This window comes from Hippopotamus amphibius, chromosome 2 (assembly GCF_030028045.1).
Source record: "Hippopotamus amphibius kiboko isolate mHipAmp2 chromosome 2, mHipAmp2.hap2, whole genome shotgun sequence".
Classification (NCBI taxonomy): domain Eukaryota; kingdom Metazoa; phylum Chordata; class Mammalia; order Artiodactyla; family Hippopotamidae; genus Hippopotamus; species Hippopotamus amphibius.
In genome coordinates this window covers 38,416,549-38,444,094 of record NC_080187.1, presented here as the reverse complement: position 1 = coordinate 38,444,094, position 27,546 = coordinate 38,416,549, and the positions used below count along the sequence as shown (strand labels likewise).

At 38.5% G+C, this 27,546-nt stretch overlaps 1 protein-coding gene across 5 annotated transcripts in view; it reads left to right on the top strand.

The window, feature by feature from the left end:
* The window catches only part of UNC13B (unc-13 homolog B), a 228,275-nt gene that overhangs the window by 115,729 nt on the left and 85,000 nt on the right, over nt 1–27,546 (top strand). For 3 of the 5 annotated variants that reach the window (XM_057723630.1, XM_057723632.1, XM_057723631.1), the window contains exons 8-10: nt 452–686; nt 15,075–15,389; nt 17,449–17,539. In XM_057723630.1, the coding sequence (XP_057579613.1) occupies nt 452–686; nt 15,075–15,389; nt 17,449–17,539 (641 nt within the window). Of the gene's footprint in view, nt 1–451; nt 687–4,895; nt 12,936–15,074; nt 15,390–17,448; nt 17,540–27,546 lie in introns of all 5 variants that reach the window. The other 2 variants (XM_057723628.1, XM_057723633.1) reach the window with 2 other exon arrangements.

Sequence of the window (27,546 nt, the reverse complement as noted above, 5' to 3'; positions counted from 1 at the left end):
TTTTAGAGTCTGAAAACACCATGCTAACTTTAAACAAAAATTTCTTTTTTCTAAGAGATGGAAAAACTGTTTCTCCCCGTTTTGCCCCGTTTGATAATAGTACAGGGCCGGAATCTATTTAAGACATTTAAAAGCAAGTTTTCATTAGGGTTATGATAGTATAGAGAAGCAGAATTCCAGAGAATTCTATGTTGGGAAAATGCAACTTGAAACTCCTCTAAGAATCAGCACTAAAATTAAACCAAGTGTCTTATCTCATTTGATAAGGAGAGAGACTTGTGGATATTGAAACAGTTTTTTTTCATGACTTTGAGGTCCCTGGGCTCATGTGTAGCTCAGCTTGTTCTGTTCTCAAGATCCAGGCTTGTGGCTACCGAAGTTAGAAGCAGAAAAGAATTCTAAAGAACTAAGTAAAGCTGCGGTGCTTTGATTGACTGTGCTTATTCCACAGCTTTTGAAGATCCTGATAGTGCTGTTGATGACCGAGATAGTGACTATCGCAGTGAGACCAGCAATAGCATCCCACCTCCTTACCATACGACTGCCCAGCCCAATGCTTCTGTGCACCAGTTCCCTGTGCCTGTGCGATTGCCACAGCAGCTGCTGCTTCAGGGCAGTTCCCGGGACTCTTGCAATGACTCTGTGCAAAGTTATGACCTCGATTATCCAGAGCGGCAGGCCCTCAGGTGGGTATTGGGAACAAAGCATTTTCTCTTCCTATTATGCAGGTCCCAGGATGCAACTGACACGAAGGATTTGGGTAACTTAACCTGAGGTGACAGAGGAGATATAGCAGTATGGTGGACCAACCTACATCCATTTTATGTAGATTCTCAGTCTTTTTTTTTCCCTCTTCCATATGTTCACATTTATGCATATCCATCAGTAAGAATTTTCTTTATGATCAGCAGGTGAGGGCAGGCCTACTTGGGGTGAATGGCTGAAAAAAACCTGCTCACCTCTCTGCCCAGCCCAGTGACTTTGATACACCTTTCACCAAGATTAAAGAAAGAAAATCACAGATGTTAAATGCTTGGATAATTCTTCCTACCTAAATATTTCCCTGGGAACTTCAGAAGAAAACCAGTGCAATCTCACCATAGCAGATTCAGTGCTTTTGCTGGAACTTAAAAAATTTTTTTAATTAATTTCTTAAATACATAAAACATTTACATGTAAAAATATGTTAAGGTACAGTATAGTATACAGCAAAGAATTTCCCACCTACCCCTGTTGTCCTCCTCTACCACATCGCCTTCCTGTCTTCTAGTTCTCTTACCACCCTTGTTTCTTACATACCCTTCCGTAGACCATTGTCATATATTTATGAGTATAAAACCAAATACACATATATATGCTCCCTACTCTTCCTCCAACTTTAAAAAAAAAATCAGACTTAAAATTTAGAGGAACCATACAGTGAACACATATGTTCATGTTGCCTAGATTCACCAGTTGCATTAACATTCTGTCACATTTACTTTATCTCATTCTCTCTAATAAATTTTTTTTTTTTTTTTGGCTGTACTGCATGGCTTGCAGGATCTTACTTCCCCGACCAGGGCTTGAACCCAGGCCCCTGACAATGAAAGTGTGGAGTCCTAACCACTGGACCACCAGGGAAGTCCCATACATACATTTTTTTTTTCCTCAGTCATTTGAAAGTAAGTTGCAGATACCACATTACTTTACCAGGAGGTACTTCAGCGTGTAACTCCTAAGGCTTTCTCTTACATAACCTTAATACGATCACACTCAAGAAATTTGATAATACAATAATATTATTTAACATATAGACCATATTTAAATTTTTCCAGTTGTCCCAATAATGTTCTTTATATATATATATGTATATATATTTTTTATTTTTTTTCCTTTCTGATGCAGGATCCAGTTAAGGATTATGGTATATTACATGTGATTTCCCTGATTCTATAGTCTCCTGTAACCTAAAAAAATTCCCTTACTTTTTTTTTTCTTCTTTTGATCTTTTGAGGCATTTACATTTTTTGAAGAGTCCAAACCAGTTTTGAGAATGCCTCTTAATTTGGTTTGGTCTGATTGTTTTTTCATGTTTAGAATCAGGTTGAACATTTTTTGGCAAAAACACTGCATAGATATTCCCGGTGTGAGGCACAGTGCCTCAGTAGTCACATTTTAGCTTGTCTCGTTGTTGATGTTTAGTTAGATCTCTTGGTTAATCTGGTATATATGCCAGATTTCTCCAGTGTAAAGTTATCTTTCTTCTTTGTTATTAAGGATCTCTGGGATGATACCTGAGATTGTGTCAGTATTCTCTTTCTCCAACAACCTTTTATCCATTGATTTTAGCATCCGTTGATGATCCTTGCCCGAATCAATATTTCACTGGTGGGAGGTTAGTTTTTTTTAAAAAACCATTCCAATTTAGCTCATACTTTTGGTTGGTAAAATTGACCATATTATTGGATGATCTCATTTTTTGGCACATCATACCAAACTGGTGAGTATTTATCCTGAACATCAGATGGTCATATACCTGCTAGGCAACATCCTGACTCAGTTTACAATCATCTCTGAGAGTATTTTCAGTAAAATTTTTCATATATCAACCATCATGTGGAATTCTTACTCTTCATAATCTGATTCTAAAAAGAAACGTGGCAGGAATCCTACTGAAGTCAGTTCCTACTTCTTGCTGGTTTATTATTTGCATATTTTATTCATCTGGTTTTAGTTGTTTATATTGTCTTTAAGAAAAAACATAATAGCAAAAAAAAAATTCTTTTGGCCTTCTTTCCCCTCTGGGTTTGTAAGCGTTCAATGTGCAGGCCAGCAATAATCATGGCACATCAACCTAAATGACTGCAGTTGTCCAGGAGAATATGTAGTTTACCTGATCATTACTCTGTTAGCACTGCAGCAATAAGTAACACTTGGAGGAGCATTAGTGATGTACTCTAAGTTGCAAATTTTTTTCCTAAAAATTTTTTTTAATTGATCATATAAATTTGAGTAGTTTTCTATGTCATATATGAAATGAGGTTAAAGAGTAAATATTTTATCATCTCCACGAGAGGAAAAGTTAACACGATTTTTAAGTAAACTTGTATTATAGCCATTTTTAACTTAAATTTTTGAAATGATTTTTCTTTAAAAAAATTTGAAGAAATTATATCACTAGTTTGGTTTTTTTTAAACTTCTATTACTGTAAATACTAAGTTCTTGGACATAGTCTAAGACCTTAAGTTAGAGCATTTTAGGAAGAATTTAAAATCCTTGCAGGAACAAACATGTTTGTAGTACCTTCCAGTAAATTAGAAGTGTAAAAATAAAAATAGTTTCAGTTACTACAGCCATGGCTATCTACTGACTTAAGTTGGAACAATAAAGACTTCTTCTAGGATGGAGTTAGTTTAATTTGAATTTTTGGCAATATCTGAGACTAATGAAACTTCATGTTTTATATATATATTTTAAAATATATATATAAATTGGATTCCCTCACTCAGCCAAATAATGGGAATAATCAGAATAATGGGAAATGTATGTATATGGTATAAAAATATATAATCTGAGGTTTGACAATAGTGTTGGAGTTTGTTAGCTGTTATAGAGCCAGATTACCTCCAGTGTTGAGAGGGATCAAAAGAATATCACTCTCACTCGCCATGATTTTTAGTGACTAAGCAACCACTTTGATGTTGTTTCTGTTTCCTGAATAAATGCTGTTAGATGTTAGATCTATAAAAGTACACATTGAGTTGACAAGCTCCTAGTCTGCAGGGCCTCTCTGCACCCCTATCTCAGTACACAGGAAATAGGCAGTCTCTAACTTAAGCAAAAGAAAGGTCTACTGTCTTCTGTATTCACGGACTTAAGTTGGACATGTAGCTTCTGATTCTGTAATCATTATAGGGGAAGGTTTTCATTTCACTGTGATCCTCAATGCATTATAGCCTTTAGATTTCATGAATGACAAATTATGATGCTTTAAATAATTTTCTCTTTTTGGTACTGTAACAAGATTTGACTTAGGTAGTCAAAGATTATTTTTATTATATTTTGTACATATTTTTCTTTCTAAAAGTAGTATGTTTGAGTATATTCTTGGCTATACTGCCTAAAATACAACCTTCAGCAAGTTAACAGCTTGGCAGCTTTTCAGATCCCAATTCATCAACAAATTTAGATTTCTTGAAATCCCTTGATATATTTTCATGGAATATGTAACAGTTCTAAACTTTGGTATTGTAAATATATTCTAAATATTGATGTAATATGTTCATTTTGTTTGTTTCTTTCTTTCTTAGAAAACAAAAGTTTCCTAAACAGTTAATGGTGGCAAGTGCAGTATTTTAAAGTTGTTCTTGTGTTCTTCTTCTGATGTGGAAAAAACTTTTTGACTACATTGCTACAATACTGATTTAAGAACATGTAGCTTTCCTTATATCTTTTCAAGGTTTTTATCAAATTGATAATTTTATTAATTTTAGTTTTCTCACTGAATATGCACTAAATCTTATAATTTTTCTTCCTTTTCCCTGTTTCTCCTTTTCTCTTGCCTTACTATTCCTCCATTTTTATCTCTTTACATCAGACAAGGCTTGCAGCCTCGAAATGACAAAATTAGGATTATTTCATCTTTCTCTGATGTTGACTATGAAGAGCAAGAAGGTATATATGAGGAGATAGAGGGGAAAATGTCACAGGAGTGTCTAAAAGACAGTAATATATACCTAAAGGATGCAGAGGTAAAAGAAGTGAGAACTCTTTCAAAAACTGATAAATATTACAGCCAACATATACAACCAAAGTACAAGAACTGGAAAAAGATACCATCTCAAAGACAAGAGACAGAATTCTCTACTGCCTTTGATTATGACCTTAAGTTTGAAACATCTACTTTCTCTAGATATCCTCAGAAATATGATACAATAGATAGGAGAAGGAAAAAGACACCCTTATATAGGCATTTGGAAGACAGTGAAAGAAGCCAATATGATAAGTTAGGAACTAAGACTAACTTGAAAAGTACATATCCTAACACTGAAAATTGTAACCTCTGCCACATTGAAAAGAAGGAACAAAATTACCCAGTTTTGCATCCCTACAAAAGTGAATTTGTGGTTAAGAGTGGCATGTGGGCCACTAACTTGAAAAGTCATGATTATGATCTTCCTGGTTGTGTTAAGAACTTTGAAAAGTCATCTGGCTTAAACCAGCATGTCACTAATTTCACTTCATTAGCTATTCTTGAAGATTCTACTAGTAGTACTTCTGATGAACTTCTGGGTTCCCTTGTTTCTGATAAGCAGGAAGGTTTACTCTCACCAACATGTCATCCATCCAATGTCCATCATATTGGAAGTTTTCCAGAAGAATATTATGGAGCAAATTCTGCATTCCCATCACAAAGGATGAATTGTAATACAAACACACTTGGAAATCTGTCTGGGTGCCCCATGGAAGAGATGACCCCTTCCTTTATTGAGGAACCCAAAGAGGACTATATTGATACAATGGATGAGCTTCAGTGTTTGATAGAAACAGTGTCAGAATATTTAGCAGAGAAGGAAGAGGAGATTAATAGATTTGGTTCCCTTTCAAAAACTAAAAAAACACTTAAACACAATAGTACTGTTAATAATGCAGAACAGAAAATGCCAGGGGATCAAATACCAACTTTAAACACTGTCAAGAATGACAAGGCCAAGGCCATGTCTTTCCCTGAGCTGCATGGAGTAAAATGTGCTGTTGGTTCTTTATTCAGTTCACTAACAGAAAAGGTGGGTTCAGGCACAAAGCATCTAACAACCTCTGTGGAAAAGCTGGTTTATTTAGTTCCAGAGAAAATAGAAACTCTTAATCAAACAGAGGTGATTAATTCACCATCTAGACCCAGAGCCAAGTCAGTATCAGAGAAGGATCTTCCCATACAATCTCCATCTCCATTATCTTCTCAAACCGTTGACAATAAGGACTTTGGCCAACATGAAAAAACCTCTGAGAATGAGCACATGTACAGTAAAACTAGAAGCTTAAACTTTGAGGATCCAACAGAAACTATTGGAAGGGACTCGGCTCCACAGAGTCAGAGTTCACTTATAAAGTCTGTTCTCAGCATGCTAAATCCATTAAAGATCTTTTCAGAAGAGGATGAAACCAAAAATGATGATGACCAGAACAAGCCAACAAGAAAGGAAAACTTTGTTGTGTGTGGTTCAGGGTCAAATCAAAGGGAAGATACCCTTGGCGATGACAGTATTGTCACTTTAGATAGGAGTGATAGAGAGACCCTTCACTATCAAATGCCCCTAAGTGAGGATTTGTTGTCATCCCAAGCAGCCATTGAACCTTCTAACGTAGCTCGTTCTGCAAGTAAGAAAGATGATATTCTGAGTCTGTTGGAAAGAGAACCCTGTACAGATCTGTCTCTGTTACCAGATGAACCAAAAATATGTGCCAAAGATACTTTAGAACATCCTTGTGTAGCTGGCAGTGGAACTGCAAATAAGGAGGCATCTTCAAAGCCATTAGAGGGGGACAGAATTACTGGTGATGATGATTTCCTTGAGCCACTCAGAAAATCGTTTAGTCAGTTTTTGCTCACTTCCCCTGAGACCTGTTCAAGGGAGACTCTGTCAGACTCTGTGAAAATTCACCAGTTGGAGGAAGATGGATCGGAAAGGGGCCCTAAGAAAGATGGGCATTCCTTTTCCTTTAGTGGAAAATTACGTATTCCATTTTTCAAAGTTCTTAGTCATTCTGAAAAGCATCAGGATTTAAGAGAGAAAGGAAGCATGTTCCCTTTGTTTAAATTTTCTTTCACAGACAGCCATAAAACTGTTAATGACCAGAGTTTTCATGGCTCAGCAGTAAACACTGATGAAGAGATCCAAAGAAACTGCCATGCAAATACCAAACTTAGTTCAAGAAAATCTAGTTCAGTTCCAAATATTCGTAGTAATCTTGGGAAATTTGATGATATAAAGACATTTAATAAGAGTGACCAAATAAATACTTCTGAAGACGCCACACTTAAAAAAATAAAGTCTGAGTCGGCTCCAAATATTAATAATGATCTTGGGAAATTTGGGAGTATAGAGGAATTAAACTCAAGTGACCACACAGCGGTACAAAGCTGTGAAAGAGATACCTTAAGCATTCCTAGAGTTGTGTCCAAAGAACATATACCTTCAGATTCTTTAGGAGAAAGTAAGACTCTTACACAAGTGACATCCTTACCAGCACCAGACTCTTCATTAGCATTTGCTTCCACCATTTCAAAACCCACCTTGGTTAATGAAATGAGTGATGACAAACTTGTAGATGAAGCTTCCAAGAAAGGAACCCAAGGAGGCCTCCTTTCTGGCCTGTTTAACCGGTTTTCTTCTCTTGAAAACTTGTCCAGTCAACAAGAATTAAATGTGAAAAAAGGTGACTGTCCTCACAGGAATAATACCCTGAGCTTATTCTCTGGAATATTTAACTTGATATCCAGTAGTAGCATGACTGATTGTAAACCAGATGAAGCAAAGTCCATGCCTTTAGATGACCTAAAGGGTTTGAATGGAAATAAGCATTTATCCTTGGTTGAGATCCCTGTTGCTTCATATGTGACTTCTGAGAACCAGAGGAACCATGAAAAACAAGAAACTTCTGGCTTCATAAAAAGCTGCTTATCTTTATCTAAAGAAAACATACCATTATCTGGTTATCAGATAATGGTTGATAACCATTACTGCCCTCCTACATGGAAAAACCAGCAAAGTGAAAAGAATTTCTCCTCTTCTGATAACAATGTACTTCACTGCACTCCATTTGCTCAGCAGGACCTATTAGAGGAATCTTTGGCTAAGAGGCAGACACCACACCATGTTCTTGAGGCAAAACTACATGAAAATTCTAACAAGTTAAATTCACCTATACTAAATACTAACATTCTTAGTCAATCAAACCATTATCAGGCTTTTGAAGAGATGAACAATCCTTTCTTTTATGAATGGGATTCTGATTTCTCTAAAAATTCCAGGAAACTTCAGCCAGTTTATATGTTGAATCAAAATACATTTCCATCAGCCCATGTTTTCTTGTGGCCTGACTCAGAATATCCAGCAATAAGTTTTTGCCAAAAAGATCAAAATGCAAATATCTTGGAGTGGAGAACAAATCCAAACAGTGTCATTTGGTGTGACTTGCCATATGAATCATTCAACCAGTTAGCATGTAATGAAGATTACTTATTAAGAGGTGATATGTGGGCAGCTAACTTATTATATGGAAGTTCTTGTTACCTTCCAATTAATGAGACTAAGAATTCACTGGAAGAATTACCCATTGACTTAAGTTGTTCTTCAGGTTATGAGAAGAATACATGCCCCGTAGTTGATCTAGACTCATTAAGAATGGGTGAAAACTTTGTTTTTTCAAGTGTTGGTTATGAATACCAGGAATGGTTGTCATATCTTGAAAATGGAGTATGGTGGCCATCGGAAGATGGAGATTATGGATATTTTATGTTCCACGATGGTCAATATATTTATTCTTTCCTTACTGATTCTACTGGGCAGTATGCATATTTATTTATACCTGATTGTTCTTATGAAGAATATTTGAATTGTGACTTACAAACAAATGATCTATCAAGTGTTATGTTGGATGATAGCATTGTTCCTGCTTACAGTTTTAAAGTACTTGACAAGGAAGATGAATTACTGTGGTATGTTGAAGAGGAACCAATTAATGACCCTCTTGATTTATCTGTAGTTTTACCAAGAAGTGAGGGACCAATGCATCTAAATTTAGGAGCTTTTTCACAAGTACTGGAAGAGTCAAGTTATGGCCAAAGGGATCAACCATTAGATTTTTCAGGCTATACTCCTCAAAAGTCAAAAGGAGATTTTGTATCTTTTAAAGAAAGGCTGTGTGGTTCTGAAGACTCTGAATGTACATTGGATCTCAGAAATCAGCCCCAAATGATTGGTAATCATGCCTTAAATAAAAACCAAATTATAAAGGGAGATAAGAATCAGCCTCTAGCTAAGGATTCATCAGTTAACCTTTCTAGTTTCCATTGGATCCAGTCTTCTGAAGAAGCTGCCTCTTTGGTTCATCCTGAAATTAAAACTAATGTTCCACAGCAATCAGAAGAGATGTCATCACTGAACAAAGTGACTTCTTCATTTTTTGCTTTGGATGCTTTAATTGGAAGTACTTTGAATTTTGATAAGAATGAATCCTTAGAGTCTTCAGCCATGCAGAAGATAGATCAGCAGTCAAATTTAACAGAGCTCACAAATGCTGGTCTTCAGTCATTAATCTTGAGTAAGCAACTAGAGAATAACTCCCAAAATGAGGAAGAAAGTGTTCTCAAGAGGGATTCAGAGAGACAAACAGTATCCAGTGTTCAGCGACCGGAATTTACTGAAAATATGAAGAAAGAGATTCCTTTAAATAGAAATGTTCATGTGAAAAAACAAAGTTTGTTAAAATCTGTTTTCCAGATAAACCAAACAACTACTCAGGCTCAGTCAGATATAGAAGATGACAAGATGATTACAGCTGACTCTGTTTCAATTCCTCTTGTATCACAGTTTAGTAGGAATGAATGCAAGAATTGTGAACCTCCCCAGGACCAATCTTCCAAAGAATCAGAGAGAACATTATTTAAAAGTGCATTGCAATTCTTTGGTCGTGGAGAAGATTCTTCAGTAAGTACAATAGCAAACGAGAAACAGGCCTCTGGATTTTTGAACCTCTTTAAAACCCGGGTGAATACAGCAGGATCACCAAATTTAGAAAAGAAAGGTGATAAAAATAGAAATATATCATCTCAGGAAAAGAATGAATCTCCTGGTGTTTCAAATTTTTTTGGTACCCTTGGGGATTTCTTTAAAACCAGTGTATCTCCTATACAGACAACTGAAAATATGTCTGTTTCTTCAGTGACTAATAAGGATCAGGTCAAGTCAAGTCCTAATCTCATACATCGAACTAAACAGAATGTCGGGAACTTTCCTGCTGCATCAATTTCCTCTAAAAGGAAGGTTCGAGTTAGAAATCTGAACAAGCAGACAACTATTGATGACAGTGAGCTAAAGGAACCATCGATTAGGGAGATCCAGGGTGATCATTTGACTGAAGAAGAGGCACCCTCCAGAGACCACCCAATCCACCAGTCACCAAATTCATCTTTCTCAACAGGTTGTCTCAAAGAATCTTCCAGAGATTCTTCAGTAGAAACTAGTGGTGTGTCTGCAGTGACAGAAGTTCCAAGAAGTGATAAAATATCATTGGCTATTCTGAACAGAAGAAATTCAAATGAACAAGATCATTTTTCTGACAAAGACCAGCGTTTTTCAACCTCCACAACATCTCCATCCCAACCAGAATTGCCAACCAGAAAGAGTATATTTTCTTTCCTGACTGGACCGGAAAAATCTGAGAACAGAGCCTCTGCTACTCTACCAAGAACCGAATCTCAAGGAGAAGGGCTATTCACACTTCCTTCCTTTTTTTCCACTGCTAACTCGGGCAGCAAGAAGGATGCCTCTCGTAATAGCTCTTTCAGTTTCTTCAGCTTGTCCTTTTTGGATGAAAAGCAGCAGACTCCTGGGGAAAAACACAGCCTTTCAGCTGTTGCACCGGTGACTTCCCAGCCCTGTAAGAAGCCAAGCGTTTTTGTAGACATTAGTGGTACAATGATTAGAGGAGGTTCTAATGGCAATAGAGAGAGCACAGTCCAGGAGGTAGTTCATGAACAGCAAATGGCTCCTTGTGTTTCCATTAGCAATACCACTGAGGTTACCTCCCTTGCAGATGAGCTCACTGTAAAGGAGGGCTGTCCAGGAAAACTAGGTTCCAGTAATGAACCGGGGACATCTTTAAAAGATTTCCAGATAAATCAGTCACAAAAAGACATTGTTCCTCATTCCTCAGAATTTCAGGCACAGACTGAAACACTGCTCATTGGTCCAGAGACCCTTGAGGTATCTCCCCATGAAGAGGCTTTCATACAGGAAGCGTTCCCTAGTGACTCACCAGCCAGCTCTTTTTCACATGATAGTCGTTTGGTTGAAAAGCTCAACAATTTGGACACTTGTACTAACTACCACCAAAATGAAAGATTTACTAGTGACCCACTGAACTTGCCATTAGAAAAGGCCCCTGATGAGGTCTTAACACAAATCCTGGAGTCAGCTTCTTCCTCTGTGGAGCCAGTATGTACAGGGCACTTTCAGAGTCAAGATGCAGGTAAAGAGGAAGACAAATCAGTGTTGGACTCTTCAGTAGAAATGCTTTCAGGGTTTGTGACCAAAGTGAAATCTTTCTCTGGGTCCTTAATTGAACCTCCTAAAACTTTCTCTGGACTTTTCTCTTCTCCTAAACCTCCAAAGAAAAACTTCTTTTTCTCTCTTCCTTCTGGTGCATCATCTCAGCCTCTCAAAGGTGAGTTTTTTGGCCTTTTTAAAAGTCCCAAACCAGAGACTTACAAACAAGAATCACCTATCCCAGCTACTGCATTGTTTCAAAATGGTAGTTCCAAAAATACTAAAGGATCAATACCTACAGAAAATCTGTGGAAAGAAGCTACCTTTGGAGCACTCAATTCAGAAGCTGTAGTCAGTGACGGTAGAGCGTGTGTGGTTAGTGCAAAGTCAAACTCGGAGTCCTCGTTGGATGATCCTATACTAACAACTGAAATGGAAAACAATAATATTCCTGACAATATTCCAGAACCCCAGTGCTCTGAAACAATCGAGGCTACATCTTCTGTCTCAGGGGATGATACTGGGCAAGGAGTATTGTCTCTGAGTGATGAAGGAGACATGGGGATGTTGCAGGCTACAGACACAGAGGCATCGTTGGAAGCAGAGCATATCTCATTGCCAACACAGTCGCATCCAGAACCTACCTGGATTGCCAAAGAGCTTCCTCCTCCAATTCAGCCACCTCTTCCTCTTGAGCCAGAGCCAGATATGCAATCTGCCTCCACAAACCAAGATTTCTTAGCGCTACAGGCAACCAATTCACTAGAGACCAATACTACACTGTTCAGTGAGGCAAGTGTTGGCCAGAGTGCCACACTGGAAACCCAAGGTTACCTTTCTCACCCTTTGCTGGAGGAACCTGTGTTTTGTGCCAAAGAAAACAATGGGATACTTGATGCCCAGAAAGATCCACCTGCAGTCCCTCAGGAAACGCAGCAGCCAAGTCCTCGTTTTGAAATCCCAAACATGACCAATTGGCCAAAACTCCGTTTCCCATCCTCTGCTACTGACTATGGGAAACCACTGAGCTCTTTCTTTTCCTCACCTTCCTCCTCTGGCAATAGAGCAGCAGAGACTGGTTTAATGTCCAGTTTTAAGAAGTTGTCAACTCTATTTGAGGGAGGTGGTGAGGGGAAAGGGAGTAGTGCAGTGGCAAGTGATTCAAAACTAAGGTTTGGGAAGAAGCTGGATCTTCCATTCCCATGGCCAAAAGAGAACAAAGGGAACCCTGAACAAATGCCTGCAGAATCCTCCTCTCCAGTTTTGGTCATCAGCAGTAATCAAGACCTTAAATTCAGTGAGACTGACAAAACTTTGGAGTCTTCTCAAATGTCTGGGGCCAGTGCTGAGCCAGCTAAGGTCTTGACTCAGCCCTCTGGGACCTCTGAGCAGCAGCTAGAGGCCAAGCCAAGTATATGTGCTCATGAGCTTTCAGGGCCTGGAGAAGTGGAAAATCAGCAGGAAATCCCAGCATCTGGAGAACATCGGGGTACCAAAGATAACTTCTCTGACCCCACCTGCCCTTCAGAGAATCATGAGGAAGAACACTGCTCTGTCTCTGAGCTACTTCACCAGCCAGAAACACATGAAGAGGAGGCAGAGCCTGCTAGTACTGACTCTGTTTCGAATGTACAGCAGCCAGTTACTCTGCATGACATCAAGGAACCAAAGACCAGCAAAAGGCCTGTTCTCAACTAAAGCATCATAAATGATTTTAAGGAATTGACCATTTATGATGCAATGACTTAGTGGTAGATTAATCATAGCCTGCTTTTATCCTTCCTGTGTCTTTCCCAGCACCTGAGCTTCATGTTAATTAGGGGTTAAGTAACAAGAAATAATATGTGGATATTGTCATCTTCTCTTCTCTCTGCCAAATGTAATTCATTTATTGGACTTCCTGCTTAAAGGAGCTTCCTGCTTAAAGGAAAGGCTGGGTCGTGAGATTTGCTCACTCTGGTTTGCTCTGCCTTGGATAGTGTAGAATGGAAAAGGGAGGGCAAGAAGAGGCAGCAAGTCACTGAGTGGTATATATTAATTACAACCACATGATAGGCTAGAAAGCTTTCTTGGGCCTTTGGCACTTATATCTCTAATAGCTGGGAGAGACCTACCTTGCTTTGCTTTTCCAAGTCTTCTAAGATGCTTTCTCCAGTGGCAATGAGGGTATTAAGTAAAATACAAAATGCAAAGGATGGCTTGGAATAATCTGTACTATATATCCTATTCCATATGAGTTTGCACAGCTTCTTCCAGTCTCTGCATTTTACTACCCATAAGACTGGTGTCTGATAAGTGCTTTCAGTAAAGTCTTACAGGAGCTCAGTGCTATCGTTTGCTGTGGTTATTCAGTCAGGAGCATTGTGTAGGGTACACCTGCAAAGGGTACTATTATTTCCCCTAAGAAGAAGCACCATACAGAGCAGTTTAAGAATGCTGCCTTGAACACTGGCCCAAACCAGTCTAAAGAGGCTGGTCAAGTGCTTTGGAGTTTGTGTGAGTACATGTGCACACACGTGCCTGTGTATATGTGTGTTGGGAACTACTCAGAACAGTGGCCTGGTACCTATCCTGCTGCCATGGGATGAAGAATCAGAAATCAGCCTGGAGATATCCCAGTCAGATAATTGGGAAGAATCATAGGGAAAATATCAGTGGAAAACAATAGTGATTTATCTTCATTTGGCCAAGAGTAAACATAAGCCCTTTAGTTAAAGTTGACTCTTTGGCAGGGAAATTCCTTGTCCTTTTGCACGGAGGCTTTCCCGTGGAATACCAGAAGTAAAACGAAAGGTTTCTGACTTGGAATGGACCCGTCCAAGTGGGCTAGGGTAGATCTTGTATTGATGGATCATCCCAAGTCCCTCTATTTTGAATAGGACTGAATCCCTAAAATTCAGTATATGGCTTAAGGGAGTAACTTCTGAATAGTATTCTTTCTGGTCACGATTCACTGCCACTTTCTCTGTTATAGCTGCTACCTCTTATACCAGGGGAACAAATTTCCTTTCTGAATATGGGAATTCAGGTGGTTGAGAGAGGGTTGGGCTGGCCTCTTTTCAGGTACAGAAATGCATTAACATGGCCCTGACTCAGATCTTGGAGTTGGACTGTGTCCACTTTGTCCAAAATTGAGCCATGTCCTGAGAGCAACTCATTATAGATGGGCAGGTTCATCTTTGGGACACTCCCTATGCTGCCAGGGATACCATTGTAACATTCATGTTGATGAGACCGTTCCCCTGAGGAATTTCTTGGTCCTAGGCTCCATTTCTCAATGGCTTCCATTACCTCATGCAGTTGGCTGAGATAATTGGAGGAATATGTTCACTCTCCTTTGCTCATTCTGAGAAACATTTACAATTGCAGAAAGAGAAGGGGATCACAGTTTAATAGATAATAGAGAAAGGAAGAAGAGTTCGTCCATCCATTTTACCTTGTGGAAATTAGAAAACTTGATCACAGCCACTGGACAAGTTTTTTAAGAAGTCCAAGTAGAGAATTTTAGGCATAAACAGACTGTTTTAATCTTAATCCTACTTACAAAATAGCACATTAAGATAAAGAATTCTTCAAAGTCAATTGCAGAGTTGAGGTTAAGTGCTTTTGGAGCACCCAGCATGTTGTGTTATTTTTCCTGTTGTGATTTTGCTGAATAGAGACTACTTCTAGATTGTAAACTTCGGTCCTCTCTTCCCTGGAACCTCCTGTTTGTGATCCTTGCCACTGATAGAATCATTATTTCCTGGATTTATCCATTACTTTGTTCTGGTCCTTAGTTTGTACGTATTTACTAATCTATCTTCCTCTCATTCTCACAGCCCCACCAGCAGTAGTAGGTATGGCTCTTCCTGTAATGTGAGTCAAGGAAGCTCTCAGATGAGTGAACTGGACCAGTGTCATGAACAAGATGATGACCATCGGGAGAGGGACTCGATTCATTCCTGCCACAGCTCTGGCAGTTTCTCCAGAGATGGCCAAGTGGGTTTTGGAGAACAAGAGAAAGCCTTGGAGTTGGCAGGTGAAGAGGAGAAGGGGGGAGCATGTGAACCCAAGGAGATGAAAGAAGATGCCACAACCCATCCACCCCCAGATCTGGTGCTACACAAAGACCATGTCCTAGGCCCCCAGGAGAGGTAGGTGATGGCTACCTTGAGGAGCTCATATGGTTTCCTCAGTACCTGCCTTATGGTATTGCTGAACAGAAACCAATTGCTTTTTGTTTGTTTCCCTGCAGCTGGTAAGGTGGTGATCGGGATACTGAGGCTTATCTCTGCTGTGCTTCCTTTGCTTTTTGGTGTAATTCCCAAAGTATTTTGAGGATCTCTGAAGAACATTTTAACTGCGGTGTACCTTGCAGGCCTTCTGGAGTCTGCAGTTCTTGGCTTACTAGTTGACCCAACATATGACAGCCTCTGAGTGTGGAACTGACCTGAGCCCTGCAGGTTATTTCATTCAGAGGAGCCTCTTTGAATGAAATAGGCTTCCCACCCTATTAATATTTAAATTTCTTTTGTGAACATTGTTTTTTCTTTTGTTTTTTTCCTGGCTGACAAAACTAGGAGAGAGTTAAAGAATTGGTCTAGAAGCCAGATCTAACCCACCCTTCTGTCTCCCCAGGGCCTAGCAGTATATCTGGCAGTTGGTATCCATAGAAGAAAAATTTAAAACTTGTCCTTTTAACAGTCACATAATGAAGCTTAGTACAAAGTTTGAGTATTGTTATTATTGAGCTAAATTGGTCAGTGAGTTGCTGATAGGTTGGGGCAGAGCAGGGTTTCTCAGTCTTGGCACTGTTACATTTTTAGCCAGATGCTTATTTGTTATGGGGAGCTACTGTATGCACTGTAGGATGTTTAGTAGCATCGCTGGCCTCTGCACATTAGATGCCTGTAACAACTCTCAGTGTGACAACCAAAAATGTCTCCAGATATTGCCAGATTTCTCCTGAGGGGCAAAACTGTCCCTAGTTGAAAACCACTGGGGTAAGAGTGATAGGGGCTAGGTATGACTTAAATTCTCAAATTTCAAGGTCATGGGAAGATCAGAGCAATGACTGCTGATTATGTGGTAAAAGTTAGAGAATGGTTGATGCCTCTACTCCACCACTTTAAGGTAGAAATTTATTTTCTGTTTGTTTTCCTGATTTTTAATCATCTCTGGTGGCTCATCTAGTAGATAAGACATCAGGGAGACTGAGTTCTGGACCAGCTTTTTTACTGGTTTGTGACAACCCACTGAGAGATAGCTGTTTGTAGACCTTGGACTTTAAAGATACTATTGTCAGGGTAGAGTTCTTGGTTGAGCAGCAGAGTGCCTGGCCTCCTCTGATGGCTCTGTCCTCCCAGGTCCTAGCTGTTCAAGTCACATCCAGGCCAGCTTCAGAAGTGCCCACAAATGTTTTAAAACAATTGAACCAGTTAGGTGGCATCAGAGCCCAACATGTATTTTATGTGTCTAGATGGTGGGTCCTTTTTTACTGCTTTGGCAGTACATCCCAGTGAGAGACAGGAGAAGCATATCACCAAGAATTAACCACTATTCCACAGTTAAGATGATGACGATTTGTTCTAATATGGGGTAATGTCTCTGTCTCAAAGCTACTTTGTTATATTTATTGTTCCTTTCACTGAGGGTGTTCCTGAGGCAGCTCAAGGAACAAGATCACAGCAGGAGAAGGGCTCTGCCTTTTTTCTTAGCACTTTGATGTAGTTTAGGAATTGATAAGCCTTCCAAAATACTTAGTGGAGCAGGAAGGGTTTGCAGGAACAAAATTCTGCCCTAAGGATGCTATGTAGAACCCCCAAGGGAGACTGGTGGTCTTGAGAGTCAGGGAAGAGGGTTACTCCACAGCTCTCTGCATGATTTCTGTGTTAGTCATTGACTTAGGGCCCTTGCCATTGCTTCTGGTATGCTGATCCCTAATTGTCCCAGTGAACTGCCTCATCAGGTGAGTGAAAAAGTGGGAAGAAAGAGAGGGAACAGATGAAAAGCTAAAAGGAGTTGTCCTTTTGGAGAGGAATTTTTTTCACATTGGATATTCAGGACTATGCTGTTTTAGTGGCTTGAATCACTAGACAAGTATAGGCATGAATACAAACCTTTTAATTTTAGGTATTTGGCAGTTTTGCCTTGAACACTGTCATCTTGTGGCCTGGGCTTGTTTTTAAGGAACATTCTTTTCTCTGTTACAAGTTTTCCCGAGGAGAGTGCATCTTCACCATTTACCCAAGCCAGAGCTCACTGGATCCGAGCAGTTACCAAGGTTCGACTCCAGCTGCAGCAGGTAGGAAATCTGTTGTTCTGGTTCTAGTTGGGACAGTTTTTCCTTTGAATTTGGGAGACATATGGTGCCAAAGAAGCAGTCAGTGATTAGTCATCTTACAGTGTGCTTCTGGGAATGCATGACAAGTAAGCTAGAGCCTTAAGAGATGGGAAGGTAGCTGTTGGCTTCCTTCTATGCTGATTAATGGAAATCTAGTGGACTTAGTGGTTTAAGAGCCTGAAGGTAAAATTAAATGCTGTTTTCAATACCATTATCACCTGTGAGGCCATTTTATTTTGAGTTTGGGATAGGAGACTATTTCAAGGCCTCTTAGGGTTAGTTGTTGTTTCCCTTGGCCAGCCAGTTCAAGTACCACTGGCTGACCTTTATAGGGCTAGAAGTTTTACTCAGAAATTTAGTGTTCAGAAATTTCTACAGGCTCCCCTAATTTAAGGCCCCAAACATCAACACATTAATATCTAAAACAATGTAAAAAAGTAAAAATATAAATATTTTTCATTTTCAGTGTTGCAAGTTTGAAGTGTCCTTATCTGTGTGTTACTAGTCACTCTTCAGGCAGAAAGGAGGTTTTTATTTTATTTATTTATTTATTTTATTTTTTTACATCATTATTGGAGTATAATTGCTTTACAATGTTGTGTTAGTTTCTGCTGTGCAATAAAGTGAATAAGCTATATATATACATATATCCCTATATCCCCTCCCTCCTGAGCCTCCCTATCCCACCCCTCCAGGTTGTCACAGAGCACTGAATTGATCTCCCTGTGTTATGCAGCTATACCACTAGCTATCTATTTTACATTTGGTAGTGTATATATGTCAGTGCTACTTACTCTATAACTTCGTCCCTGCCTCCCCTTCCCACCCTGTGTCCTCAAGTCCATTCTCTATATCTGGGTCTCTATTCCTGCCTTGCCACTAGGTTCATCAGTACCATTAGGAAGGAGGTCTTTAAATGATAAGTGGCTGTCAGTAGTATAATACCTGGCAGATGTTAAAAATGCAAGCATGCTCACATATGTAAACAAACTTAAAAAGCAATTTATTTTGAAATAATTTCAAACTTAGAGAAAAGTTGCCAAAACAGTAGTGTAAAGAACACCCATATCCTCCCCACCAGGATGCCCCAGTTGTTGACATTTTACAACATTTTTCCTTCATTGCCTTCCATCCATTATGATTAATCTTTTTCTGAACCATTTGAGAGAAAGTTGGAGGCATGATATTCTCCTGTTTGTATTTTCCAAAAAACAAGGCTACTCTCCAGTATAATCACAATGTAACTATCCAAATCAAGAAATCAACAATGACAACACTGTCATCAAGACCCCATGCAAATTTTTTTGACAACTGTCCCAGCAATGTCTCTTTTCTGGTCCAGGATACAATCCAGGCTGCCATGTTACATTTAGTAGTCATGTCTCTTAATCTCCTTTAATCTGGAACAGTTCCTCAGTCTTTTTCATCTTCAGCGGATAGTACAGGACTTTCATTTTGTAGCATATTCTTCACTTTGGGTCTATCCAGTGTTTCCTCATATCCAGACTCAGGCCATACTTTCTTGGCAGGGATTACATAAAAATGATGGTGAACTCTTTTTAGTGAATTCCATCAGAAAGTACATGTTGTCAACCTGTCCTACCTCCTGTGATGTTAACCTTAATCACCCAGTTAAGGGACTTCCCTGATGGTCCAGTGGTTAAGACTCCACACTCCCAATGCAGGGGTCACAGGTTTGATCCTTGGTTGGGGAACTGGGTCTCGTATGCCACACGGCACGGCCAAAAAAATAAATCACCTAGTTAAGTTAGTATCAGCCTGGTTTCTTCACTGTTCAGGCACCATTTTTCCTTTTGTAATTGGTAAGTGTTTTGTGGTACAATACTCTGAGACTATGCCAGTATCTTATTCCTCATCACACCTCCATGTACAGGCTAAGTATCCACGTATGACTCCTTTCTGAATCTACCACCACTGATGGTGGTTGCCAAATGGTAACTTTCTAGTTCCATTATCCTTTCTACATTCATTAGTTGGCATACTATAAGGAAGCGATTTCCCTTTTCACCATCAATTTTTTTATTTCTAATTTTTCAGAAGTAAGGGTCTTACAATTCTTATAATAAAGGAAAGTAAAATAAATAACCTCCATGTAGAAGAAAAGTTCTGAATGAGAAAAACGAGCATATTGGGGCAGTTTGTTATGACTTTTTAAGAGACAATTCAGAATCTCTCGAAAAGAATAGCTAAGAACAGTTGCCAAAGCTTGGGATCATTTAGAGAAAAGCATGGTTTATTTAAGAGTAACCAAGAACCATTGCAACTTAATTGAATACTGGAACAACAGTAAATATATTCTTAACACAGGTCTTGTAAATGGAAGCTGATTAGATGTGGCCAAGAGGAGGAAGATAAGCCAGAGTTTAAAGAAGGATCTGTTAACAGTTTAAGATAGAGGCAGAAGCACACCATTTATACTTAGGATGAGACTTGCTGACAGATTGATTGAGGTTGTGAGACAGTAAGAAAAGTACGGCACAAGGATTTTGTTTGTTTCTGAGTAATTGGAAGTTCCACCTATCTGCCCTAAGAAAATAATTTTTGTTAGTTTTCTTATTATAGAATTTCCTTATGCAAGTGTAAGTATAAATATATATTCTAACCCCCCCCCCTTTTTTTAGAAAAAAAAAAGATGATATATTATACACACTGGGAACATCTTGCTTTTTCACTTGGAGATCCTTCCATATTTGCTCTAAGAGAATTTTGTTTGTTTTAAACAAATGCATGATATTTCACTGTATGAATGTACTGCAAGTATTTAACTAGTCTTCTGTTGACGTTCATTTGGTTGTTTCTGGTCATTTGCTATAACAAACGATGTTGCAAATGATTACCTTTTACATATGTCATTTTGCTTGTGTGCAAGTATATCTGAGGGGATATGCATTTGTAATTTCAATAAATATTGCTCTCCATTTATCAGTGGTTTAAAATAACAAAGGTTTATTTTGCTTATGCTGCTTATCATCCTGTATGTTGAAGAGTTCTGCTTTAAGTTATCTTCTCTGTAATCCAGGCTAAGAGATCAGCCAGCTTCTAGAACATTGCCAGTATTGGTGGTAGGGGAAAGAAAAGATAACAAATGAAAGAGAACATAGCAGATTGCACTCTGGCTCTTAAAACTTCTGCCCAGAAGATACAGTATGTCACTTTTGCTCACAGTTCTCTGGCTAAAGCAAATAATATAATCATATCTAACTTCAAGCAAATGGTACAGTGTATGTTGAAATAGGTGGAGAAGTATATCTGTGGAGAAGTATATCTGTGAAGAGCTATAATGACTATCCCAAAGGGTATCTGCCTTGCACCAACTTATACTGTTACTAGCAATGTCATGAGGATACTTTTTTCTTCCCAGACCCACCAATAGAGTGACTTGTTAAACTTTTGGATTTTTGCTGGTCTTCTAGGCAATGGTGTCTCAGTAGAGTTTAAATTTACATATCTTATTATCAGTGAAGTTAAGCATGCTTTCACAGAAGTAAAGGCTATAACTTTTCTGTGAACAGTCTATTTATAGTCTTTGTCCATTTTTTTCTGTTGAGCTGTTGATTGTTTTTTAGTGTTTTAGGGAAATTAACTCTTGCCTGTGGTATAAGTTGCTAATATTTTTTTCTCAGTGTACCATTGTAATAAAGTTTTTTGACCCCAATAAGCCATATTTTCCTAATCCAGAAAATGGGGAAAAAATAGTACCTTTCTCTTAGGATTGTAAATTATCTAGTACTACTATGATTTAAAAAGAGGAAAGTAAAGTACACACACACACACACACACACACACACACACACACACACACACGAGGGTAAGTCAAAAATTATCTGCACGAGGGTAAGTCAAAAATTATCTGCACTCTGGCTGTAGAATATATATATATATTTTTTTTTTATTTATTTATTTTTTTAATTTTTTTTTGGGGGGGTACACCAGGTTCAATCATCTGTTTTTATACACATATCCCCGTATTCCCTCCCTTCCTTGACTCCCCCCCCTCGAGTCCCCCCCACCCTCCCTGCCCCAGTCCTCTAAGGCATCTTCCAGCCTCGAGTTGGACTCCCTTTGTTATACAACAACTTGCCGCTGACAATTTTACAGTTGGCAGTATATATGTGTCTGTGCTACTCTCTCGCTTCGTCTCAGTTTCCCCTTCACCCCCCGCCCCCTCCCATACCTCGAGTTCTCCAGTCCATTCTCTGTATCTGCATCCTTGTTCTTGTCACTGAGTTCATCAGTACCATTTTTAGATTCCGTATATGTGAGTTAGCATACAATATTTGTCCTTCTCTTTCTGACTTACTTCACTATGTATGACAGATTGTAGTTCTATCCACCTCATTACATATAGCTCCATCTCATCCCTTTTCATAGCTAAGTAATATTCCATTGTATATATATGCCACATCTTCTGTATCCATTCATTTGTTGATGGGCATTTAGGTTGCTTCCATGTCCTGGCTATTGTGAATAGTGCTGCAATAAACATTATGGTACAAGTTTCTTTTGGGATTATGGTTTTCTTTGGGTATATGCCCAGGAGTGGGATTACTGGATCATATGGTAGTTCTATTTGTAGTTTTTAAAGGAACCTCCAAATTGTTTTCCATAGTGGCTGTACCAACTTACAGTCCCACCAACAGTGCAGGAGAGTTCCCTTTTCTCCACACCCTCTCCAACATTTGTGGTTTCCAGACTTTGTGATGATGGCCATTCTGATTGGTGTGAGGTGATACCTCATTGTGGCTTTGACTTGCATTTCTCTGATGATGAGTGATGTTGAGCATCTTTTCATGTGTTTGTTGGCCATCTGTATGTCTTCTTTGGAGAAATGTCTATTTAGGTCTTCCGCCCATTTGTGGATTGGGTTATTTGCGTTTTTGGTATGAAGCTTCATGAGCTGCTTGTATATTTTGGAGGTTAATCCTTTGTCCGTTGTTTCATAGGCAATTATTTTTTCCCATTCTGAGGGTTGCCTTTTAGTCTTGTTTATGGTTTCTTTTGCTGTGCAAAAGCTTTTAAGTTTCATGAGGTCCCATTCGTTTATTCTTGATTTTATTTCCCTGATTCTAGGAGGTGGGTCAAAAAGGATGTTGCTTTGATGGATGTCCTAGAGTGTTCTGCCTATGTTTTCCTCGAGGAGTTTTATAGTGTCTGGCCTTACATGTAGGTCTTTAATCCATTTGGAGTTTATTTTTGTGGATGGTGTTAGGAAGTGTTCTAATTTCATTCTTTTACATGTTGCTGTCCAATATTCCCAGCACCACTTATTGAAGAGGCTGTCTTTTTTCCACTGTATATTCGTGCCTCCTTTGTCAAAGATAAGGTGCCCATATGTGTTTGGGCTTACTTGTGAGTTCTCTATTCTATTCCATTGATCTTCCTTTCTATTTTTGTGCCAGTACCATACTGTCTTGATCACTATGGCCTTGTAGTATAGTTTGAAGTCAGGAAGCCTGATTCCACCAACTCCATTTTTCCTTCTCAAGATTGCTTTGGCTATTCGGGGTCTTTTGCGTTTCCATACAAATCGTAAGATTTCTTGCTCTAGTTCTGTGAAAAATGCCATTGGTAATTTGATCGGGATTGCATTGAATCTGTAAATTGCTTTGGGCAGTACAGTCATTTTCACGATGTTGATTCTTCCAATCCAGGAACATGGTATGTCCCTCCATCTGTTTGTGTCGTCTTTGATTTCTTTCAGCAATGACTTAAAGTTTTCTGCATACAGATCTTTTGCCTCCTTAGGTAGGTTTATTCCTAGGTATTTTATTCTTTTTGTTGCAATGGTGAATGGGAGAGTTTCCTTAATTTCTCTTTCTGCTCTTCCATTGTTCGTGTATAGGAATGCAAGAGATTTCTGCGCATTAATTTTGTATCCTGCTACTTTACTAAACTCATCAATTAGTGCTAGCAGTTTTCTGGTAGAGTCTTTAGGGTTTTCTATATATAATATCATGTCATCTGCAAAGAGTGACAATTTTACTTCTTCTTTTCCAATTTGGATTCCTTTTATTTCTTTTTCTTCTCTGATTGCTGTGGCTAACACTTCCAAAACTATGTTGAATAATAGTGGTGAGAGTGGACACCCTTGTCTTGTTCCTGTTCTTAGAGGGAATTCTTCCAGTTTTTCCCCATTGAGAACGATGTTGGCTTTTGGTTTTTCATATATGGCTTTTATTATGTTGAGGTAATTTCCTTCTATGCCCATTTTCTGGAGAGCTTTTATCATAAATGGATGTTGAACTTTGTCAAAAGCTTTTTCTGCATCTATTGAGATGATCATATGGTTTTTATCCTTCAATGTGTTGATATGATGTATCACGTTGATTGATTTGCGTATAGTGAAGAATCCTTGCATCCCAGGGATAAACCCCACTTGATCATGGTGTATGATTTTTTTAATGTGCTGTTGCAGTCTGTTAGCTAGTATTTTGTTGAGGATTTTTGCATCTATATTCATCAGTGATATTGGTCTGTAGTTTTCTTTTCTTGTGACATCTTTGCCTGGTTTTGGTATCAGGGTGATGGTGGCCTCGTAGAATGAGTTTGGGAGTGCTCCACCTTCTGCAATATTTTGGAAGAGTTTGAGAAGGATAGGTGTTAACTCTTCTCGAAATGTTTGATAGAATTCGCCCGTGAACCCATCTGGTCCTGGGCTTTTGTGTGTTGGGAGATTTTTAATCACTGCCTCAATTTCCGTACTTGTGATTGGTCTGTTCATGGTTTCTATTTCTTCCTGGTTCAGTCTTGGAAGATTGTATTTTTCTAAGAATGTATCCATTTCTTCCAGGTTATCCAATTGATTGGCATATAGTTGCTTGTAGTAGTCTCTCATGATGTTTTGTATTTCTGAGGTGTCCGTTGTTACTTCTCCTTTTTCATTTCTAATTCTGTTGATTTGCATCTTCTCCCTTTTTTTCTTGATGAGTCTGGCTAATGGTTTATCAATTTTGTTAATCTTCTCAAAGAACCAGCTTTTAGTTTTATTTATTTTTCTTATGGTTTCTTTCCTTTCTTTTTCATTTATTTCTGCTCTGATCTTTATGATTTCTTTCCTTCTGCTCACTTTGGGGATTCTTTGTTCTTCTTTCTCTAGTTGTTTGAGGTGTAAGGTTAGGTTGTTTATTCGATCATTTTGTTGTTTCTTAAGGTAGGACTGTATTGCTATAAACTTCCCTCTTAGAACTGCTTTTGCTGCGTCCCATAGGTTTTGGGTTGTTGTGTTTTTGTTGTCATTTGTTTCTAGATATTTTTTGATTTCCTCTTTGATTTCTGTAGTGATTCCTTGGTTGTTTAAGAGTGAATTGTTTAGCCTCCATGTGTTTGTCTTTTTTGCAGTTTTTTTCCTGTAATTGATATCTAGTCTCATGGCGTTGTGGTCTGAGAAGATGCTTGATATGATTTCAATTTTCTTGAATTTGCCGAGGTTTGATTTGTGACCCAAGATGTGATCTATCCTGGAAAATGTTCCGTGTGCACTTGAGAAGAAAGTGTAGTCTGTCGTTTTTGGATGGCATGTCCTATAAATATCAATTAAGTCGAGATGGTCTAATGTGTCATTTAAAGCTTGTGTGTCTTTATTGATTTTCTGTTTGGATGATCTGTCCATTGATGTAAGTGGGGTGTTCAAGTCTCCCACTATGATTGTGTTACTGTCGATGTCCCCTTTTATAGCTGTTAGCATTTGCCTTATGTATGGAGGTGCTCCTATATTGGGGGCATAGATATTTACCATTGTGATATGTTCTTCTTGAATGGATCCCTTGATCATTATGTAGTGTCCTTCCTTGTCTCTTTTAATAGTCTTTACTTTCAAGTCTAATTTGTCTGATATGAGTATTGCTACTCCAGCTTTCTTTTGACTTCCATTTGCATGGAATATCTTTTTCCATCCCTTGACTTTCAGTCTATATGTATCCCTTGGTCTGAAGTGGGTTTCTTGTAGGCAGCATATAGAAGGGTCTTGTTTTTTATCCATTCAGCCAGTCTGTGTCTTTTGGTTGGAGCATTTCATCCATTTACATTTAAAGTGATTATTGACATGTGTGTTCCAATGACCATTTTCTGAATTGTTTTGGGTTTGTATTTGTAGGTGTTTTCCTTTTCTTGTGTTTCCTACTTAGAGAAGTTCCTTTAGCACTTGTGGTAAGGCTGGTTTGGTGGTGCTGAATTCTCTTAACTTTTGCTTGTCTGGAAAGCTTTTGATTTCTCCCTCAAATCTGAATGAGATTCTTGCTGGGTAGAGGATTCTTGGCTGTAGATTTCTCTCTTTCAGGACTTTCAGTATATCCTGCCATTCCCTTCTGGCCTGCAGCGTTTCTGTAGAAAGGTCAGCTCTTATCCTGATGGGTTTTCCCTTATATGTTGTTTGTTGCTTTTCTCTTGCTACTTTTAATATTTTTTCTTTGTGTTTAATTGTCGTTAGTTTGATTAATATGTGCCTTGGTGTATTTCTCCTTGGGTTTATTCTGTATGGGACTCTCTGTGCTTCTTGGACTTGGTGAATTATTTCCTTTCCCATGTTGGGGAAGTTTTCCACTATAACCTCTTCAAATATTTTCTCAGACCCTTTCTTGTTTTCTTCTTCTTCTGGGATGCCTATAATTCGAATGTTGGTACATTTAAGGTTATCACTGAGGTCTCTGAGACTGTCTTCTAATCTTTTTATTCTTTTTTCTTTTTCCTGCTCTGTGGCAGTTATTTCCCCCATTCTATCTTCCAACTCACTTATTCGTTCTTCTGCCTCAGTCATTCTGCTGGTTAGAGCATCTAGAGTATTTTTAATTTCAGTTATTTTGTTATCCATTGCTGTTTGTTTTTCTGAGTTCTTATGAACTGTTTCTTGTACTTTCTCTATTTTGTTATCGAGATTTTGTATCATTTTTACTATCATTACTCGAAATTCTTTTTCAGGCATTTTTCCTATTTCCTCTTCACTTATTTGGTCTTGTGGGTTTTTTTCCTGCTCCTTTGCCTGCATGGTGTTTCTTTGTTTCCTCATGGTTGTCCAAACTTTTGGGGTTGTTTGTCCTGGCGATAGAGGTGTTTATAGAAGACTGTCCAAGCCTCAGACTAATGTCCAAGTATTGGATTAAACGAATATTAAGTCTAGGAAACACATACATGTATAAGACACACAATTACTGAATCCGTTAGGACATAAGGCTCTAGAAAGACCTGACAGAACCCCAGTGTGCTATCAGATATTCAAAGAGAAACCCAGCAGAAATTGACAACTGAAACAGAAGAAATCAGAGACAAAAGCAAAAGCAAACAAACAACAAATAACACCCTACACATACAGACATCAATCCAGGGAGATTTTGTAAGCTAGGATCAAATATAGAAAAGAGCTGGAGTACCACCAGAGAGAATGGAGATTCTCAGAATGTAATTAGACAACTGTACTAAGAACTAAGTTAAAGACAAAAGCCTAATATTAAATATCAAGGCAGTGCGTCATCTGGAGAATAGAGCAAGGAGTCTGAGCAGACCGATAGTGTTGCTTATAAGTATGTTAAGATAAAATAAACTTAAAAAGGCTGGAAGAAAGGGGAACAGAAGAGCGTAATGTGGTTGGAAATATGCAAATAAAAAGAAAGGAATAGAAATGTATAAAAGATAGGGATAAAAGGAAAGTATGAGAGATATATTGTCCGTACTACCAAAAACTTAGCTAGAAATAGAAGTATATAAAAAGGCAAAAAAAAAAAAAGAATAAAAAATATCATTAAAAAATTATGTTATAAAACTTGTAGATCCCTTAGGGCTAAGATCGTATTTAATAAATCAAAAAAAAAAAAAAAAAAAAGAGAGAGAGAGAGAAAGAAAAAAAAAAAAAAATCCAGAACTGATCCCAGAATGGACCAGTTCAATAGGTATTGATACTCCTATTTCTGTTTCCTTAGCGTCTCAGCTGTAAGTGTCCTTCTCCTTGCCTTGGGTTT